This window comes from Camelus dromedarius, chromosome 16, assembly GCF_036321535.1.
Source record: "Camelus dromedarius isolate mCamDro1 chromosome 16, mCamDro1.pat, whole genome shotgun sequence".
Taxonomy (NCBI): Eukaryota; Metazoa; Chordata; class Mammalia; order Artiodactyla; family Camelidae; genus Camelus; species Camelus dromedarius.
In genome coordinates this window covers 32,335,435-32,355,918 of record NC_087451.1, presented here as the reverse complement: position 1 = coordinate 32,355,918, position 20,484 = coordinate 32,335,435, and the positions used below count along the sequence as shown (strand labels likewise).

Here is a 20,484-nt window from a genome sequence, read left to right as displayed (position 1 = left end):
TTAAGAGGATGGACAGCTTGTAGTTGGATTTTGAGTTGACTCAGTTTGAAGTTTGCCTTCTAATAGGGGTCTTTAGTGATTCAAAATCATCCTAAGTGTCCAGTTCTGTACTTATGCTACTTCTGGTTTTGCTGATTTCTGTCTTTAACTTTTAACATATAGGATGTGCCTTTTTTTCTCTCTCTAGTGATTTGAAAAGCATAACTCTCTTTTACTAGTGATTATCTTTAATGCATGCTCAATGCAAAAACTTCAAACAGTCCAGGATATAAAGCTTCAAAGTGCCCCAATCCCTTCTAAATGCCTTGGACCCGAGAGCATGTTGTTTTTCACTTTGTCTCTTCAGTATGTCTTCCAAAGGCTCTCCCTCAAGTGCTCTTCCCTTGAACATGGGTTCTAACCACACTCCAAAAGCAAACTCAGTGGCTTTTTCTTAGATTTCTCGTGTTTTCACTGAATCCTTAGATCCTCAGCTGGATGACTCGGTGCCAGTTCAGTGATTCACAGCCTGGGGGGAGGGAACATTTGGTACTCGTTTTTCTGTTTTAGGAATTAAAGGCCTTCTGGCACAGCTACCGCTGAACACCATGGATTATGTTATGACTAAAGCAGCTGTAAGCGGAACACGCCTTGCCCCTCAATTAGATTTGACCTTCAACCTGGCCCCTGCCCCTACAAATTAGGGGTGCTGGTGCCAGGCTCTCCTCTGCTTATGTCCTTTAGGGCTACAATACTTTCTCGAGTGTTACCAGTCACTGTTGACCTTCTCCAGTAAATTCCACCTGCAGTCTCTGGCAGAAGCGTCAGTTATTGGCCTGTGCGTGTCACCCTTCCCCTGTAAGGTTCTTCCTATAGGATTTAAGCCGTATCAAGTCCTGCATGTGCCATACCACCTTTTTACCTAGACTCGCCCGAGGTTCTCTCATTTAATTCTCATCACCATCCTGATGTTTGTAAATGAGAAAAGGAAAGCCCCAAGATGGTAAACAATTAGTCTAGAACCAGAAATCAAGCGGTCAAGGGCGTAAGTGGTAGGCATACCAGGTCCCCTGACTTCAAGGCCAACAGAACTTTCTCCACCACCTCCTCTCTCTTTAAAGCACCTCTATTTCCTGGCATTGCTCAGGAGTCCTGGTAACTATAATAAATATGTAGGATTTCTTTTTAATGAGACAGTGGAATTAAAGTAATTTCCTATGTTCATAACCAAAGCTGTAAGAGGTTTTAACTTTGTGACAAAATTCCCTTTTATACCACATTTATACTGAAGGACTGAAGCACAGAAAAGTAGATCCCTACTGCCACTCAGCCTGCTGTAACACCTGCAATCTGGACCATCTACTCCTGTAACTTACTCAAGGACACGTAGGAGGAAGCACTCCCTAGAATCAGTGGCTTGAAAGCAAAGAGAAAGTTCAAGGGAATCAGACGATGATTCCTCTTTATCCTATTCCAGGAAAATACAACGTCATCAGCCCTACTGTTACTTAGGAAGATTTCAGCAGCCCCAGGGGCTCAGTAATTGGCTCCTATGGGACCAGCACACGCCTGTAGGCTCACCTTTCCATTCTAACAAAAAGACCACTTCCAGTGAGGTCGCCTCAGAGTTTTAACTCTCTCAACTACAAAGGAGCAGACACACACAGCACTATGTAATTATTTTTAATGTCCAGAGTTTATAATTGGAGGGCCAGAGCTCTCTCCCAGACTCAAGTTTATAAGTTCTCAATTGGCTTGTGAGGCCAGTAGGGGTACTTCTTCTTGTCTAACTTGGTTTCTGGGAAGACTTCATTCAAGTCCTCAATGGTCATCTGATCAAATGGAATTATGTTCTTCATCTTCTCCAGCTGGAAAGAGGGGAAATGTGTTAAGATAGATGGGGCTGCAGAGACGCAGAGAAGCATCCAAGCAGGTTACTGCCACTCGGTGAAAGACGCGTGGCCGTGAAAGAGAGAAGACATGTTAAAGGCAACTATGACAGGCTCATCCTTACCTCCTTCTCATATTCCTCAATCCTGGTCTTTGAGAGAGACACAAACTCAGCACAACTTTTCACCTTTAAGAGAAGGGAGAAATTCAGTTTGCTTTGAGTTTGATAGGCCTGCAAGAGGCTCCATAGCTCTCCTCCTCACCTCGTTGCCACTGCTCCACCTGAAAAATTCTGTTTGAAACCAAGCTGTACCATCCTGACCCTGAGGGTTCCAAGACCCGAGGAGCCCCAGAGCCCGTCCACGCTTTCCCGCTGGCTGCGGAGAGCACGTGGCTCCCCGACTAAGGCGGGGAGCTTGCCCTGCAAGGGAAACTACAGCTCCCCCTCCAGCCCACAAAGAAGCCCACACAGGAGAACCAGCTGCAGATGGCAGGACCAGGCTCTTCAGCAAGTGATTCCCCGACGCAATCTACAAAATGCCTGTGTCACAGAGGCCTACTGAATGGTCGGGACAAGCCACGCGACCGCCCTCTTTGGTGGCGTCACCGCAGTTCCAGTGTCTGACCTTCAGGACTTTCAAGCAAACAGGTATCTGACTACTGCCTTACACAATTCTCCTACCCAGTTCTGACTTTTTGATTGTTTTTTAACAGCTTTGTTGACATGTAACTGCCATACAATAAGATGCACATATTTCAAGAGTGCTGCTTGGTAAGTCTGATCTATGTATCCATCTGTGAAACCACCACCACAGCAAAGACAGTGAAATACTGATCACCCCCACCCCAAGGCAACTACTGATGTGCGGTCACCAACTACTGATGAGATTTAGTTGCATTTCCTACAATTTTACAGACATAGAATCACACCATGTGTACTCCTTTGCTGGTTTCTTTCACTCACATAATTATTCTGCGGTTCGTCCATGTTAACAGTGTTTATCAATAGTTCATTCCTTTTTATTGATCCTTTTAATTCGTTCTACCTTAACCTCACTAGTGGTAAAAACAGAGCTGTCAGGAACTGAGGGAATTTTAGAGTAAATAAGAAGTTCAACTACTTACATCTTCTTTTTCTTCAACATCCACCTGGGCAGTATACTTATCCTCTGGCACAGGAACTTTCAGGGCCTTAAACTACAAACACAGGGACAGTGAGTTGTTGTTAATACAACCAGGAGCCCCCCAAAAGGGCTCAAAGCTGCTAATTGTAACAGATCATATAAAAACAGTCTCCACCCCAAGAGGAAACCAGCGTGCATCTAGGGAGTTGCAGTGGACAGTCTTAGACTGCCAACGGGAGCTCAAGGTGCTTCTCTGCCCTTTCACTAACTAACTGGAGACCTTGGACAATTCTTTATTAGTGAGCTTCCATTTCTTTGCCTGAGGGCAAAGGACAGCTGGACTTGATGACTCCAAAGAACCCTTAAGTTCTAAAGAAATTCTGATTTCTCTTTTAAATGAAACCCTAGGGGACTGACTGGCAGAAGTCACGTTTTCACAATGGAAATGGAGGAGAGATGGTCACCTTAGAAGATGGCTTAGCATTACAGCCCCAGCACTTAGCCCTGCACCTGGCACAGAGTGGGCCCTCGATAAATAAGGATCTGCTGAATGAACAAATAAACTTTGGATGTTGAAATTTAACATCAGAAGATAGGTGGATGAGAGATCACAGCTATAAGGGACAGTAAACAAAGACAGCAGAGAAAAAGAGAAAAACAGTAAAAGGGTAAGAAGATGTTAGTTTGTTCTAAAAGGAGACAGGTGGGTAGCTACAAAGGAACTCAGGCAGAGTTGGGCAGAAACATCCCACTTGACAGCCTCAGGCTCCCAGGTTAAGGCTCTACCGTGCTGTTCCTTTGGATAAGAAACCTGCCGCGTGCATAGACCCAGAATTCTCTGCACCTATTTACCATTTAAATTTGTCATCACAAGACCTTTGGCCACACCCATCTCTCCTGAGTTTCCTTTGGGATCTGAGTGGTACTACCATCCTTCTTTCCTCACTGTCATCCTGCATGTATAATTATCCACCGTTCTGTCCCCACCTATGGCCATGTTACAAGACCAGTGCTTTACAGTTGCCTGAAGTCTCACCTTCTTCTCAAAGTCATCTACCAAGCCAGCCTTTGCCACATTGGCCCTGTAGTAAGCCCAGTCGATAGCAGGTGGATTTTCAGGTAGTGCAGCCAGCCTGCTCACGTGGAAAAGCAAAAGTGAAGATTATTCCATGAGCAATGGAAAATTCACACAGTAATGCTCTGTTCCTTATTCCTAAGGCCTGGAGCTATCATCACACTCTTCTCCAGCAGGGAAATCATAGGTATACAAAAAAAAAATTACTTTCATTTGGAAAATGCATCTGGGTTTTTATAATTTCTATCAGAAGAGCACCAGAAATTCATCTGTAATTCCAAAGCACATTTTGTTTCCACAGTAAGTGACAAGTTAAAAGGATCCTTCTCAGCAAGGTACTGACCTGGAGGTGAGGGTCTCATTCCAAGATTTCAGGGAGTTAGCAATGGCCTTCTGGTTTCGGGGTATGATCTCCCCAAAAGCTACCCAGTCAATGGCTTTTAGAGCAAGCTTCCGGCCAGCCATCTTGCGATCCTGGAAAATAAACAGGTCAGATCAAAACAGGGCTCTTGGAGGGCATCTTAGAAACACACAAGTCTTTAAGAAATAGATCAGCATCATATGAGTGGATATATTTGTCAACTAAAGGAATTAGGATTACTAAATCAGAAAAGGAAGACAGTTTAGCTTTTCAAATTCAAGGTGTGTAACTTGGCATATAAGTATATTCTCTCCTCCCTTTATTCCCCAACTCCTAACTCATCCTTAAAAGCCCAGTTCTCCAGTGTTTGCACTCTATATACCTTTGGAAATATTGCTGAAGTAATATTCATGCATTATATACAAGCTAAAATTTTAAATACAGTTCCACTCAGTTTGAATTTTATTCACTGATACTCCAGTGCACAGAACCTGACACATACCCACATTTCAGCAAAACTTAGTTAAATAAAGCAGACTCTCGACCAAAATTTCTTCATCTGAAAAGTGGGGATAAAAGCCCTACTTACCTAAGAAGGCGATTAAAAAATCACATGTAATTGTGCATATCAATTTGCTCTACAATCTTATACTAACTTAAAAGGCTTCTCCACCTCCTACCTATTAGATTGATAATACATCTGCACCTCCGTATTCATGTCTGATTATCCCCTACATTAGCAGATACCCTGAGTATACTAGTAATACCCTTCAAAGAGTTATTCAATACATATGTGAATGTGAGAGAAGATGGAAAGTGATTACATTGAAAAAAAAAAAACCCAAGACAGAATATGGGAAAATAAACTTAAAGGAAGATCAGGGTCTGACATCAGGAAAAAGGCTGAAATGTCTAAGGTATTCACAAGCTATAGGGTGGATCACATGGGAGATGGAAGAAATCTTCCCCAGGCTCTTAAAAATGACACTTGTCCAACACCTGCCGTTTCCTTTCACTCTCTGGATAGCTTACGTTTCCAGGAGTAGAGGTGAGGAGCAGGTGACTTACGTACACCAGAGAAATGTGTCCTTATAGAGGTTTCTCCAAGCACCAGTAGCAGGTGGGCTTCATAAATGAAGGGATATTGTCTTTTATTTATTGCTGAATCCCCAGGGCCCAGAACAGATCTTGCACATAGATGCTCAATAAACATTTGTTGAGTGGGTAAATGAATCCTGCGCTTGAGAAACTCAAGAACTCCACATGCTCGAATGCTGGAACCCTCAGGAGGAGGGGAGAGTGCAGCCCTCCAGCCTGCTGGGTGTCACTCAGCAATGTTCTCCCGGCCTCCAAACCGGACTACTGAAGTCGCCCGCGCTGGAGGTGAACTGGACGAGACAAGGTTAGTGGAAGCACCTAAGTCAGATGAGGCGTCACTGACTGGCTCCTGAGACCTCAAGTTCGGGGAAGAGGAGAGGAAGGGAGCGCGGAGCAGCAGCTACACCCACAGGGACAGGCGTCCTCAAAACGGGAGCGACAAAGGTCAGGGCGAGATTTGGAGGCGACAGAGCGGAGGAACCCGCTGGAATCAAGCCCAAGGCCCCAAACCCTACTCACCTTCACCGACCCCGGGTGCAGACAGTCCACAGCAGTGAGGAACGGAAGTGGGTCACCGGAAAGCCTCCCCTCAGCCAACCTCAAAGCCAAGGGGGCGGGCCCTGTTTCGCAGGTCAGCCAATAGAGACAAGGACTGGTTCCGGAAATCCCTCCTCCGAAGGCGGTGCAGCGCCTCCACCGCGCGGGTCCCCGTGCTCTGGTTGGGGGCGCTCCCGTCCCTCCCCCCCAGGCCCCACCCCCGCCGATGGGCTGGCCCGGCTCTCCCTGCCGAGAGATGGGCCGGCCCGGCGGCGCGAGGGCAGCGGCGGCGGCGGCGGCCCAAGATGGCGGAGCTGCAGCTGGACCCGGCGATGGCGGGGCTGGGAGGGGGTGGCGGGAGCGGGCTAGGCGAAGGGGGCGGCCCAGGCCGCGGTCCCCCGAGCCCTCGCCCCGCTGGCCCCACGCTCCGCGGGCACAGCCGCCCGCCCACCGCCACCGCGCAGCCGCTGGAGCCGGGTCCCGGACCGCCCGAGCGGGCAGGGGGCGGTGGGGCTGCCCGCTGGGTCCGGCTGAACGTGGGCGGCACCTACTTCGTGACCACCAGGCAGACGCTAGGCCGGGAGCCCAAGTCTTTTCTCTGCCGCCTCTGCTGCCAGGAGGACCCGGAGCTGGACTCAGACAAGGTGCGCCCCGCCCTTGGGCGCGCCCCCGGCCTTCGGACCCCCTACTTCCTCCTAGGCTTTTCCCCCAGATTCCTGCGACACGCTTCTCACCGGCGGGCACCGCGGGCTGGGGCCCCCTCCTCCTCCTCTTTCCCCTGCAGACGAACTCTGGGGGCTATTCTCCCCCATCCTCAGGCTCACCAAGGCTCTCTCTCTGACCCCGCCCTTCGTTCTCAGCGGCTTCCTTGCCCACCCTCACCCTCGAAAACGCACTCCACACCTCTTCTTCGTGTTCCTCTCTGCGTCTGTCATCCCAGCCCCTCTGGTCTGGATGAGTTTTTCCCTGGCTCCTTGTCAGCCCTTCACCTCCTGTGCCAGATGCATCCAGAACTGGGTCAGGGTGAGCTAAGACATCTTTGTAGCTTTCTCAGAGTTCTTCTCGGACCGCTTTGCCAAGTTGGGTGAAAGCCTGGGTCTGATGACGGCTTTGACAGCTGCAGGAAGTGCTTCTCATGGTATCACACTTCTTTTCCTGCGCTCCTGGTCCCTGAGCTCATATCTGGTAACTGTCACTGTTTTAGGTTTGTATTTGAGATCCAGTACATTCCTTGGAAATAGGTTATCATTTGCCGGTGCAAACCTAAGCTGACCCGTTAAGACCAGAGAAAATGAAGACCCAAAAGTGCCCTTGGGCAGGATGCATGGCTGCTAACCAAAGAGTTGAGAGGTGACAAGACACTTAACCCATTTCCAGTTTGAGCTGTTGCTTGAATTTTTTTTTTTAACTTTACACATTCATCTTTTAGTTTCCAGCTTAGAGGCACTGACCATTGCTTACACCACATTATATCCCATATAGCACTCAGCTGTTACCTTGCAACAGAATTGGGGGTGGGTAAACATTGGTCAATTCTATTTATTCATCTACCTTTCCTGTAATAAACCTGTCCGGCCCTAACTGTAAAGAGTTTCCAAAACCTTTGCTTATAAAGAAATTATTTTTATCTATCCTAAATCTTCCTTGTTGCAGTTGAAGCCAGTTTCTTCTTGTTCCCTTTACTGTAAAGATGAGTAGGATTAAAACTGCTCAGAGCCAAGTCCTGGCAGTGCCAAGCTTCCTTTGAGCACAGAGCTGGGGTGTGTGAATTACAGCTGCTAGTGCAGACTCCCACTGAAGTTGGCCCTGAGCTCAAGAGCATTGCCAACTAAACAGAGGTTTTCTTAGAATTAGGAATGTGATTTGGGGACAATAGAGGAGTCAGAATGTCCATCTCAAGCAAAAATTTAGATCATGCAACTATGGCATTTTCTTCCTCCGTTTCTTTAAGACGAACATCCCAAAAGAAGAATGTTGGTAATTGTGTCCAAGTAAAGACTTTAGAAGTTCAAGTTACCACCTAGATGTACATTTGTCACCCTCCCTGAAATGATCTTAAAGTACAAGATACCTAAAGGTGGCCCTCTTGCCAATAGTTTGTTATAAACATCTAGCAAAACTTGCCCTCTCACTGGTGAATTGTGACAGAGTTTGAAATGCTGCCCTGATTTAGTCTGAAAGCTCAGCAGTGATACCCTTATGTTTGGTTGGCAGGACGAGACAGGGGCCTATCTGATTGACAGGGACCCCACCTACTTCGGTCCTATCCTCAACTACCTCCGCCATGGGAAACTCATCATCACGAAGGAGTTGGCAGAAGAAGGTAAGAACAGTGCTTACATGGGCATTTTCAAAGTTCAGGTCCAGTCTTTAAAATCTGTTTCACAGATTTGAGTTTTAAGCTTTTCATCCAGCTCATGTGCAAATGTAGCAAAGGTTTATGAAAGTAAGTAGTGAGCCTCCACTTACCTAGTCTGGTCTGAGGGGGTCTAGAAGGAGCCCCATTGGGCCCTCTTCAGCCCCCTTCATGAGAAGGAAGAGAACTCAGTTTTGGAAATAGCCTCCAGAGTTTTCTCTGAACCTGCAGAATTGTCAGGATCCCTTTTTACATTTAGTTATTACTAGCAGTGAATGTCTACAGCCTGGAGCAGCAAATCTCTGACACATAGTTATTTATCCTTTCAATTTTAGTTTGAACTTGCAGCTGTAAGAAAAATAATAAAGGCTTGGCCTCATTTCTTGTAGGACTGGTCTCATGCTTCCTTGTAAATTTTTGCAGCTGACCTAATTCATCGTCCAGCCCATTGTCAGGTGCATCGTTAGTTGACTCATCTTTTTGGTTTGTAGGGCATTTGGACATCAGTGGGTCTAGACATCTTTCTGAAAGGCTATCGTGGTCTCATTGAGGCATTCAGTTGAAGATTGAATGGGTCCTGTCCCTAAATCCAGGACACCCTGATCTGGGAGCTTTAACTCTGTATAAGAAAGCTGTAATGGCTGTGCTAGTTAATGAAGTGGCTGCAGAACACTGCTGTTTCAACCAGTCAAAAGAAGAATCACCTCCCCCCCAATTTTAATGCCCCCCCACCTTTTTTTACATTTCAAATGCATACAAAGTAATGGGATTAGTACAATAAATTCCATTCACCCAGCATCCAGCTTCAACAATTACCAACTCATGGATAGTCTTGTTTCTTGAAAATAGGACTGTTATGCATCTTTTCTAATGCCATTAAAAAAAAATTATTTTGAAATAATTTCAAACTTAGAGAAAAGGGCAAGAATAGTACAAAGAACTCATTTTACACAGGTTCACCAATTTTTAACATTTTTTGGTCACATTTGCATTGTCATTCATTTATCCTCTCTCCTCCTCCTCCTCCCCCCTATTCTTCCTCTCCCCTTTCCGCAGTTTTCATTTCTGGACTATTTGAGACTAGATTACAGACTTCATCCCTTAATGCTTCAGTGTATATTTTCCAAGAACAAGGGCATTCTCTCATGTAACCACAGTATAGTTATCAAATTCCAGAAATTTAATATTGATAAATACTGTGTAGCTTGTATTCTGATTTTGTCAATTGTTCCAATAAAGGTCTTTATAGCAGATTTTTTCCCTGGTACAGGATCCCACACCCCATCTAGTTGTCCTGTCTCAGGATTGATTGATTTTTGTTTAGCGTGGGATTCTTTCAGTGACTGCCTTTTATACTGTTCACATAATCAGCATCTTAGTGTATTTGGTTCTCATAAATTTTGCACACACATACGCACCCTTTTGGTCATTTTTAGGACAAACTGGGTAAAAATTGCAAGCTCAAGAGTTGTCTAAAGGGGCTAGTTCCAGGGACTAAGTGACACCTGGTAAAGGTGTCCTGCAGCTAATGGACAGGTGCAGGGAGAGCTGGGGGGAAGGTGCCAGGTGGGAAGCTGCAGGGATATAACGGGGTAAGCAGAGCAGACCTTTGTGCTTCACTCACTCACGTTGGGAAAAAGGTCATGGGTAACACACCAAACAGCAAAGAAAGTTTCCCAGGCTGAAAAGAGACAGACTAGACTTACATTTGAAAAAATGTAGCTTGTTAGCAAGCCTGTCAACTCCAGCCTCTTCCTGCTGTGTTAGGGGAACTGGCACACATCTGACTGCATGTTGGTTCCCATTTTAGGTGTGCTGGAAGAAGCCGAGTTTTACAACATCGCATCTCTTGTGCGACTGGTTAAGGAAAGGATACGGGACAACGAGAACAGAACTTCACAGGTGATGGGTTCAGGGGAAAGTATCTCAAGAGCCTCTCTTTGTCCACGCTTCTGGGTGTGATTTGAAGTGGGTGATGTGTTGGGCGAGAGCCCTGCCTCTCCCCTTAACGCAGAGGGCTGTGTGGAACACTGCCTGCCTGCCTGCCAGACAGCCAGCGATACTCCGCCAGACTCGTTCAGAACAAGGAAATAAGAGAAGAAGAAAATCACATGGAAAATGAAACAGCCCCTTGTCCCTTTAGAAGAACAGGAGGTTGTGGCTGCTCGCCAGCCGGCAGTGGGAGGAGCCACAGTAGTTTAGGTTCAAAGCCTGTTCTTTCCAACAAAGAGTCTGTCTGGGAGATGCCCACACAGAGGCCAGAAGAGGTCTTGCTTCCGCCTTTTGGCTTCTCTGTTAGGACCAGCCTTTAGAGTGTGACCATGTTACATCCAGCTCCTGAGTGCTGCTTAAAACCAGTCTCATGGCAGAGACCGCAGAAGCAGCTTATGTATGAATCATGCTTCTAAGAAAATAATGCCAAGCTTCTCTTTTTATTATAGAGTCTGGATTTTTATGTTAACCGAGTAGATACAATAACAAAAATCAAACACAGAATTTGCCATCTAAGGGTTGAAGGTACAGCTCAAGTGGTAGAGTGAATGCTTAGCATGCACAAGATCTTGGGTTCAATTCCCAGTACCTCCTCCGAAAAATAAATAACTAAACCTTAATTACCTTCCCTCCAAAAAATAAAAAAAAAAATTAAGAAAAGCAAAAAACAAAAGAAAACAATGATTAGTCATGCAATAAGTATTCTGGTTTTGAAAAAAAAAATTGCCACCTCGCTTGAGAAGGGAAGGCAGTAAAGCACACTTAGCTTATTTCATGTCACACCACCCATCCTGTGTCTTAAGTAAGTGGCCCCAGTAGCTTCTGTTAGGCCCCTGTGATTCTGTGACTGATAGAAGAAGGTCCATGCCCTCAAGAAGCTTAAGGTCAAGCAGGAAAAACACTCTTTCATGTAGTTAGGCTTTATTGTAAGAAAGTTTAGCTGCAGTTAAGGGGGGGCAGAGTGGAACTCTAGCTTGAAGGACCTCTTATCAGATGCTGGTGGTGGATGCTTTCTTGAGATCTAATCTAATGCAGTGTAGAATTTTCCTGCAAATAAGAAGAAGGCAATATGTTTCTTTTCAAAAGCAAAAAGTAATTCCTTGCCCTTCCTGTGTTAGACTTCATGTATCAAAACTTTTTGGCTCTGAATGAAATTATCTGGATAAATATCTGACACCTGTGATTAAAAATTAACTCTCTTAGTTGTCTTATCTCCAGCACTTTGCAAAGGTGGAGAGAAGGACTTATTTAGTTCTCTTCCATCTGGTCAGTGGCTGAAAGCCTCCTTTTTAATGTTCAAAGATGAATTTGTGGTTAGTTTGCAGATTATGTTACGAAATATAATCTAGTGTCACCAGTCTCTTTGCTATCTCATGACATCTGTCACTATTACTGATACGTAATAGCCTAGATATTCTGAAAACCTAGCCTTATCCTCAGTTTTCCACATTCCAAAAAAAAAAAACTTTTGATTGCTTAGTATAAATTTTGGTGGTACCATAGATTATATAATTTGAAATCATTAAAATCATGGTACCTGAACACTCAGCTTTTTGCCATAGCTAGTTCCTTGAGAGCATTGTAAGGTTTCTGTTTGATGACAGCAATTAAGTTAATTAAGCCTCTGGATTCTGAGGCTGGTGGATTTATACCCAGTTGGAAGCTTTTTTACTCTAGGAATGTCAAGCCCCTTTTGATGTTAATTGATCTTTCCATCTGTCCTCTTTATTTAGTGAAACTCTGGGCATTGGATTTGATGTTGTTCAGGGATGTCCTCTTTTGCCTTTGTCCCACGTGGCTGTAAGGCTGAGCATGGATTTCCGTGACTGTCCCTTCAAGCACATTGTCTCTTCTAACATGTCTGCACTGAAAGGAGGCACACCTGGCGGACATTCCGGTGAAGCCCAAGATATGGAGCATCTACCACACCTTTTTTCAGTGCCTTCACATCTCTTTCAGATGGTTTCCACCATTCTGCTACTCTGGTAATACCTTTTGGCTAGGTGATTAATCTTGGTGCATTTGAGAGCACCAGTGGTTTACTTTGGAAGAGAAAACTAAAAGAGAGGCAGTGCAGTTATCTTAAATACCTGGGGCTTTGACAGCAGTGGCCGCTCTCAGGTCTTTTGTGATGCTCTGTATCTGATAATACAGAACACCTGGTTGTTTCTGAAACACATGGTTAGAGTAATTGAAATCGTCAGATTTGTCCTGTGCTGTTTTATATGGAAGGAGTTTTTTTTTTTTTAACCTTAGTACCTTGTTTGATAATAGCTGTACCATGTTTAGAAGGATAAAGTATAGAAGAAAAAACATAGTGTTGTCAGGCAGACCTGGGCTCAAGTCCTAGCCAGTCCACTTAATTGCTGTACAGTTTGCACAAGACACTGTGCTCTGAACACCAGTGTCCGACGTGTCCCACGTGTAGAAGGAAGCCAGCACCTGCCTTCCGGGACTGCCCTGAAGATTAGAGGAGAAGGGTGTCACCCTTGGGGCTTGTAGCACTCAGTAATCAGTAGCTGTTTTTATTCATCCCGTATTTCTCAAGTTGCTCTAAAACTAGTTTTTCAGAAAGCTGAAGCCAACTTGCCCTATTGAAAAAATGCAAAATTTTCATCATTCTTGAAGAAATAGCCTGTATTTTCTTAAAATCGTATTGAGCATAACTGACTCTTCTCTCCATGACCGGGCATCACTGTTATGAACCTGGGTTGCTGTTTGTGCCACATGCCCTTTGAGATGGGCGGTGGATGTGCGGCTGTTGGACCCAACACTGAGTGGCCCCAGATCGCTGAACACTGAGTCCCCCCATGAGCCTGCAGTTGTCCTGTGAATGGGAGCCTCCATCTGGCGAGTGTGCCTCCCCAGCCACCCCCACCCTCTCGTGACTGGCTTCTCGTCCCCTGTGGGCTACATCACAGGTTTGAGGGCTTCTCCTGTGGGTAAAGTGTAGGGGCCTTAGTGATAAAGCTTTGGGGCACCCATTTTGGTTGCTCAGCCTTTTGGATTCTGGCTTATGTTCTAGAGAGTTGAGTCTGGCCAGCAAATGACGTCTCTCTGAATCTCTGATACCAACTGGGTGACCAAGAGATCAATCCTCTTCTGACACTGACCACCCAGAATCAGCGTCAGATTGCTCAGGTCTCAGGGCTCTGTCCCAAAGATGCCCTAACTTTAGACGCCAGTCACAAGTCCTAGGTCCCCAGGTTACTTGCTCTTCTGTCCAACTTGCCTGCAAATTCAAGGGTTCCCACAGTGCCCCCTTCACATTCAGTAATTTACCAGAATAACTCATAGAACTCAGGAAATGCTACACCTGCTAATATAGTTGATTATGAAAGATGCAAATGAACGGCCAGATGAAGGGATACATAGGGTGAGGTCCTAATGAGTCCTGAGGGCAGGAGCCTCCGTCTGTGTAGTTAGCATTCGCCACGCACCACCCACACAGCACATGGATGTGTTTGTCAACTTGGAAGCTCCCTGAACCCCGTCACTTAGGGGTTTTTAAGGATTTTTCGTTAGGTAGGAAAGGTTGATTATATCATTGGCCTTTGGTGATGGAACTCAGTTTCCAGCCCCTCTGGTGGGGCTGAAAGTTCTAACCCTTTAATCACAGGCTTGCTCTTTCTGGTGACCAGCTCATTAACAAACAAAAGACACTGCTGTCACTCAAGAGACTCCAAAGGATTTGGGAGCTCTGTGCCAGGAACCAGGGACAAAGGCCAAATGTTTGTTTTTTATCATACTATACTTCTGTAGTAGGAGTATTACCGTGTAACACAGAAACACTTTGACTTCCAGGTAACACCAGGAGAAGGTCAATAGCTTGAAAAGTTGTACATTATGGGACCCCAATTTACTGTATCATTCCCATAATAAGGTATCACCCCGAATAAACCAAAATATGGTCTGCATTTCCAGCATGTGTGTCACCTATAATGACTTCAGGACAAAATGTGACTTTCGTGTCCTAAGTAATTTTACTCTTACTTTCTACTTTAGGAAATTTCTCGCATGATTCATCCCTCTGAAGTGCAAGATTATTTTACCTACTGATTCATGTTTTTGGACCCTTTATTTTCTTTGTTTCCTTGGATAAGTTTTTATTGAAAAACGACAGCTGCTTGTAAAGGGGACAGTGGGTGGCTGCCAAGGGAAAAAAAATGTGAAACTCCTTTCCAGTGTCTGTTCTCTTGAAGAGCTTCACTGAGGCAGCTGCAAACCGTTGTGTCCTTGAAAATCGTTCTTCACAGTCTTTCTGTGGTTGTCGCAGGGCCCCGTGAAGCACGTGTACAGGGTCCTGCAGTGCCAAGAAGAGGAGCTCACGCAGATGGTGTCCACGATGTCTGATGGTTGGAAATTTGAACAGGTAATGTTTCTTAAGTGGTAGCAGCCCTGTGTGTCAGCCTAGGAGTCCACACTCTTCCAAGTCATCATCTGTAGCCAGTTAATCATGCTAGGAGTTGGGTAGGGCTGGGTGTGATCCTCTTCAAAAACGGGAGCAAAGAGGGGCGAGGGTATAGCTCAAGTGGGAGAGCATGTGCTTAGCACACACGAGGTCCTGGGTTCAATCCCCAGTCTGCCATCAAAAACAAACAAACAAAAACTAATAATAAATAAGCAGACCTAATGACCTCCCCGACACCCAAAAGAAAAAAAAGGGAAAAGAGAACCACCCCATGTGATTCTTTGCACAGTTGGACGTGGTGAGTGGGGAGAACTGAGAACAGCTTCGTAGCCAGAATTTTGACTCAGTTGTGCCCAGAGGTTGCCAGCCAGCTTGTTTAGGCTTGAAAGTGCCTCTCTGGGATTTTTCTCTCCCCTCCTCAGAGGTATTCCTTCCAGAAGTGCTCTGTTGACACATCCTAGAATAAGCACGTAAAGAAGACTCGAGTTCAGCAGCAGCCCTCCCTTTGCTTACCCCGGGTCAGCGCCGCGCCATCCTGAGCGCGTGCACTGCCCTCCACACAGAGCGCGGTGCGCAGGTGCGATGTGAAAGGCTCAGCCGTGGTCATTTCCTGTCAGTCGGTTTCTGTTCTTCATCTTTATGCTCACGATCGAGGCATCAGAACAAAGGGTCTGAGAGCAGGATTTTACTGCTTTCTTCCATTAGATGGCAGAATTGTTCATCTGTTGTCTTCAAGACATGGGGAGGCTGAGCATGAACAGGGTGACTGTCTTATAAATTGAGTGAATCACGCCTGTTTTTATGTAGAGTTGAAGAGGTCAGTTGAACTGTCACCATGAGCTTACCTTCTTAAATAAAAGTTGCTCTCTGTGCTCACAGTATTATGTTACAGATAAACAGACAGGTTTCTCTGTCTTCAGAGCCGACACTGGATGATTCCACACAGAATCAGCTCTGTTCGTGTCGGCCCAGTTCTTGTTCAGGTGTCGGTTGCAAAATGCTGCCATGCTTCCACTCCAGAAGTATTTTCCCTGGTGCAAAGTTTTAAGCAAAGGATATTTTAAAAACTTTAAGTATTCTTTGTGAAACTGATGAATAACTTTTTATTTTTAATTTTTTTTTCAACTTATGAACGTCCTGTGGGAGGACACGGTGTGCTCCCACTGACTCCATTACATGGATGAGGAAGTTAAGGCGCAGGAAGGCTGAGGTGTCCGCAGCCCGGTCATAGGGCAACTCGCTCGTGGTCTCCCGACGTGAGGCCTTACAGACCTGCCGGATGACCTCACTCTCCAGCTCAGAGTCTCCTTCTGCGTGTGGATTTCCTACTTAGACGAGATCTTGAATTCAATTCTCCAAAAAGATTAGAAGTACCAGCAGCATTTGACCTATGGTAGCTCTTCAGGGACTCGCTTGGTGCTTCCCAGAGCCTCCCGAGTGCTGGCCCCCTGGCTAGGACTTCTGCCTAAAGATGAGCCAGCTCTGTGTAGGTGTTCTGGCAGAAACAGGTGTCCATTTTCATTCACAGAAACATTGTTTCCCCTCAGCGTTTGCCTGAGAGAAGGTGATCGTGGTAATCCTGGCTGCTGCCTTTAGCCTTGTTTCAAGTGCCTGGGCAAGGGAGACAGGTCCAGAACTCACACTTTTCTTCGGGGAAACCTTGTCCACTACACCCTGATGAGTGAGTGGGATCCTGTTATCCCCCAAGGCTGTGAAGGGTCCGGAGACTTCTTCATCCTTTGAGAAGCAAAACTACAAATTTCAGTCAGGAGGAGGGCTTGGTTGTCTGGCACTTTAGTATTTTAAGACACCATTTGTGTGTTCACCATATTCTCGTTTTATCAGCTAATCAGCATTGGATCTTCCTATAACTATGGAAATGAGGACCAGGCAGAATTCCTCTGTGTTGTCTCCAGAGAACTAAATAATTCTACCAATGGTATCGTCATAGAGCCGAGCGAAAAGGCAAAGGTAAGTCACTTCGCCTGAATTTTGTCTCCGACTCTGTTCCCAGCCCCTGCACGGGCCTTGCCTGAACTTTTGCTCGCTGTTTCTTCCCTTTCCTTTTCAAGCCAGCTTTACATTTCCCCTTCATTTTGGCCTTTTGACTGTTGCACTTGAATTCGGGATTTTTGGAGCAATGACAGGTTTTCACTTAGGACACGTGAACTGAAATAGGGCAGTCTCGTCCCAGCCCCTGTCAAATCAATGAAACAGAAAAGCTTATGGCCGCTAACTACTATAAGGTGAGGATTCTGAAACTGAAAATCAGAAAGTATTTTGCCTTTATTTTTTGGAATTGTTCTCTTTTTTTGCTATCTCAAGAGAAAAGATACTTGGTTACCTTTGTGACTCCCCCCTTGCTCCCTTAAGTTACTGGAAAATTTCTGTACACTGTTACCTCTTCTTCTTCCACGGTGCTCCCTCATACACACACACCCACACATGCTTCCAAATCATCAGTATGCGATGAGCTTGAACCGTGTCCTTTAGCATGGGCGAAGTGGTCCAGCAGCACATAAACTTCAGGCCCAGCCACTTTCAGCAAGAGTTTTTTGCAACTGAAGTGCTTCAGGGGAGGTTGCCCTGCTTCCTGGGGTAACAGGGATTGTTGTGCTGCTCGGTGGGGTCCAGTGGAAAGCAGCTCCGAATCTCTTTCTGTTCCCTCAGCAGTCTGGTAAGCAACCCCAGCCTAAACACGGTCTGCATCCAGGGTCTTAGGCCTCTCCCCCACCTTCCCCTTCCAGATTCTTCAGGAGAGAGGATCTCGGATGTAAACTCCAGAATCCTAAATTGTCAAGAGAGCAACGCAGCAGAGCACCTCTGTGAAGTTAAATCTCGCTCCTGTACAGTAACCGAGCTACTGCGAAGCAAAGCTGAGCCTGGCCTCCCCAGTGGAGAAGTGTTCTGGTCAAAACCAAAGGAATCCCACCCCCACCCACAGGAACCTGAAGACACGCAGCTTCTGGCTGCAGAATACCTTTTCAGAAACCTGCTTTTGTTTTCTTAGCCAGTGTTATAACAAATCTTTACAAGAGCAGCTGGGTTGGGTTCCCAGTTGGAGCCCTTCTGGGGATCTGGGAGAGGGGAAGAGGAAGGCCCAGCTCCTTGCACATGCTGTACTTCAAGGAGGCTGGAGTGGACAAAAGAGCCATGTTTTCACCTGAGTGTGCCACGTTGAATGTTGCAGCCGCTTTGTAACACCATCTTTTCCCTCCTGTGCACCCCCAAGTAATGCAGCAGATGCAAAGGATTCTAGCTTCAGTTGGTTGAATTGAGGTTTGGATAAAGGATACAGTTGCCAGAGTACTCCACATTCCTATGAGCAAAGCCTCCTTGAGGAGGGGGAGGATGGGGTGTCCTTGGTTGTGGTTGGAGATTGGGGGTGGCAGCTCTGGATTCAGGGCACCCAGCTGCTACCATGTTCAGCTTTGCCTCATTTGTCTCCAGCAGCCTGGACCCTCCAGATGGCTTGCTTTCTCCCTGAGAAGAGGTTCGAGGCAGGCAGCATCCTGCACTGAATCAGGCAGGCAGGCAGACAGGAGCTTTAGGTCATCGGTGTAACTGCTTCTGCAGCCTTTTCTTGCCCTCCATTGGCCCATCTTCCTTCCCTGACTTTTTAAACTCGGCCGAGGATAAAGGGACTTAGGACCCTCTGTTGATGGCTTGGGGTAGGGACGGCTGTTTCTTTGAAAGTTGCCAAATATGTTATGTTGTAGTATCCAAAAGTGTTGTCATTTCTGTGATCGTCCCTTGGAAATGGCCTTGACTGGAAGCGTGACATTTGTTTGTGTGTCTTCCTGACTTCTAACCTTGGCAGGCCTGCGTCACCACAGTGTCAGTGACCCCACACCATCCCCCGCAGTGTGTGTGCGTTTGCTGGGCGACCTGAGGATGCCTGCATCTCTGACCCCAGCCCTCACCGTCACTTCTTTCTGTGGAGTGCCAAGGAGCAAAGCCTCCTCAGAACTGGACCTGCTCTCTGGGCTTTTGCGTCTGGGTGAGCAGTCATGGAATGCCAAGGGGCCAGAGGATCCTTATTTTTCCCCAGATGACTTTCATAGTGTGGCCAGTGGTCTGGAGCAGGGGACAGTGCCCCTGGGGGTTGCTCCATCCATAAATGCCCCCTCAAGCCCATGGCTCCTGGGCACCTTGGGAGCTGAGGTTCATTCTCTCTGCTCCACAGCTCAGCTGCTCACTCAGTGGGTCTGGGGTCATAGTTTTTTGGAAATGACTGTCGACTGTGCCAATTGTCTTTTGAGCCTACGACCTACTCCTGCCCAGATGACATAGCTCCTCTCCAGGGGTCTCGCACTGACCTTAATCCTCTGTGTGCGGAGCAGGAGAGAAACGTGTGCACAGGGCGCCCGCGCACCAGTGTGAACGTGCGTGTCGGCCCTGCAGTCCGGCCGGTGCCCAGGACTTCTACAGCTGTGATGTTAGAGGCACCTCTACCTAGGAAAAAAGCAGTTGCCCCTTCAGAAAGGTGCCCGGCATCCATTCTGTCATCTTTCAGGAAAAAAGAAAAGTTTTGAGTGTCAAGGAAAAGCTGCTCTGACCAGAGCAGCACGGAGGATGATGGGTGAGGTGCTTTTTGGCCAATTTGAGTAAGTAACATCAGACTGAAAGGAGGGAAAGCAGCTTCATCCGGGACCTCGTGCCCAGTCAGATCTGCTTTCCTGGGGTTCGCCTTATACTCATCCTCTGGTCCACGCCAGTGGGGAGGAGCCAGGAGGGCTGCAGGGCAGCCGTGGGCCAGCCACCAGAATGCACTATGAGTTCCAGTGCGTTTCTCAGAGGTCCACAGTGGGCCCTGTGGAAAGACTGTGAGCCCCTTGCTGAGTGCTCTGAGACACGGGCGGTCTCTGTGCTCTCCTAGAGGGCTTCTTTCACCAGGCTCCCCTCCTCATGGCAACCCGACGACGGTTTCAGTTGTTCCAGTGCTCCAGAAATCTGAGGAGGATTTGTTTCTTAAGGCTTCTGGAAAAGTATTGTACCCAAGCACGTTATGAACCAAGTTGGTGTTTTTTCTTGGAAGCCTTCTCCCTCCAGGAGAGTCTGGCTGATAGCTCCAGAGAGAGGTCTGGCCATTGGCTTGGGGGTATCCCGTGACCAGTGACCCACACTTCCCAGCTGCCCAGTGCAGCCACGTGCAGAGCATCTCCCTGCCTCACTGTCTGCCCAGGTCCGAGGCCACAGGCAGTGCAGGCCAGGCCTGTGGAGCGGCCTGGCATCTCCTAAGTGATGACACAGTAACACGCATCTGTCTTTTCCTCAGAGCCTGCTCTTTCTTGGCAGTGAGGCGGGGCCCAGCCTCCTCTGGCATGACTCCGTCTCTGCACAGTTGTTACTGATCTCAGGGGTGTCAGTGGGGTGCAGAGGAGGCAAGGACAGACATGCTGAGGGAATAGGGCTGAGAAGTCACCCGCACCCTCCAGCGTGGCCTTTGATCCAGACCTTAGGGACCATGCCTGTCACTTGTGCGTGCCCTTTGTTGACCATTTGTGTGTTAAAGTCTGAAATGCTGTGACCCTTTTTTTTTTTCCTGTCAATAAAGAGATGAAACAAAATTCTGAAATCTTGAAACCTTTGGTGTATGTTTTCTAGTACAGCAGACTCCTTGGTTTCTGCTGTCACTTAACTAGTGATGATTCTTCAGCT

The 20,484-nt window shown here is 46.8% G+C and overlaps 2 protein-coding genes across 2 annotated transcripts; one reads left to right on the top strand and one right to left on the bottom strand.

Moving 5' to 3' along the window:
• Positions 1-1,646: 1,646 nt before the first annotated feature.
• ATP5PD (ATP synthase peripheral stalk subunit d) lies at positions 1,647-6,165 on the bottom strand. Its single transcript, XM_010998375.3, has 6 exons — positions 6,047-6,165; positions 4,412-4,542; positions 4,030-4,126; positions 2,995-3,066; positions 1,994-2,056; positions 1,647-1,847 (listed from the first exon to the last, which is right to left on the bottom strand). The coding sequence occupies exons 2-6, from the start codon at positions 4,531-4,533 to the stop codon at positions 1,716-1,718; spliced, it is 486 nt and encodes a 161-aa protein (XP_010996677.2). The 5' UTR covers positions 4,534-4,542; positions 6,047-6,165; the 3' UTR covers positions 1,647-1,715.
• A 189-nt stretch (positions 6,166-6,354) lies between these two features.
• On the top strand, positions 6,355-20,409 carry KCTD2 (potassium channel tetramerization domain containing 2). Its single transcript, XM_010998376.3, has 6 exons — positions 6,355-6,708; positions 8,279-8,387; positions 10,231-10,322; positions 14,689-14,784; positions 16,669-16,794; positions 17,571-20,409. The coding sequence occupies exons 1-6, from the start codon at positions 6,370-6,372 to the stop codon at positions 17,598-17,600; spliced, it is 792 nt and encodes a 263-aa protein (XP_010996678.3). The 5' UTR covers positions 6,355-6,369; the 3' UTR covers positions 17,601-20,409.
• The last annotated feature ends 75 nt before the right edge of the window (positions 20,410-20,484 follow it).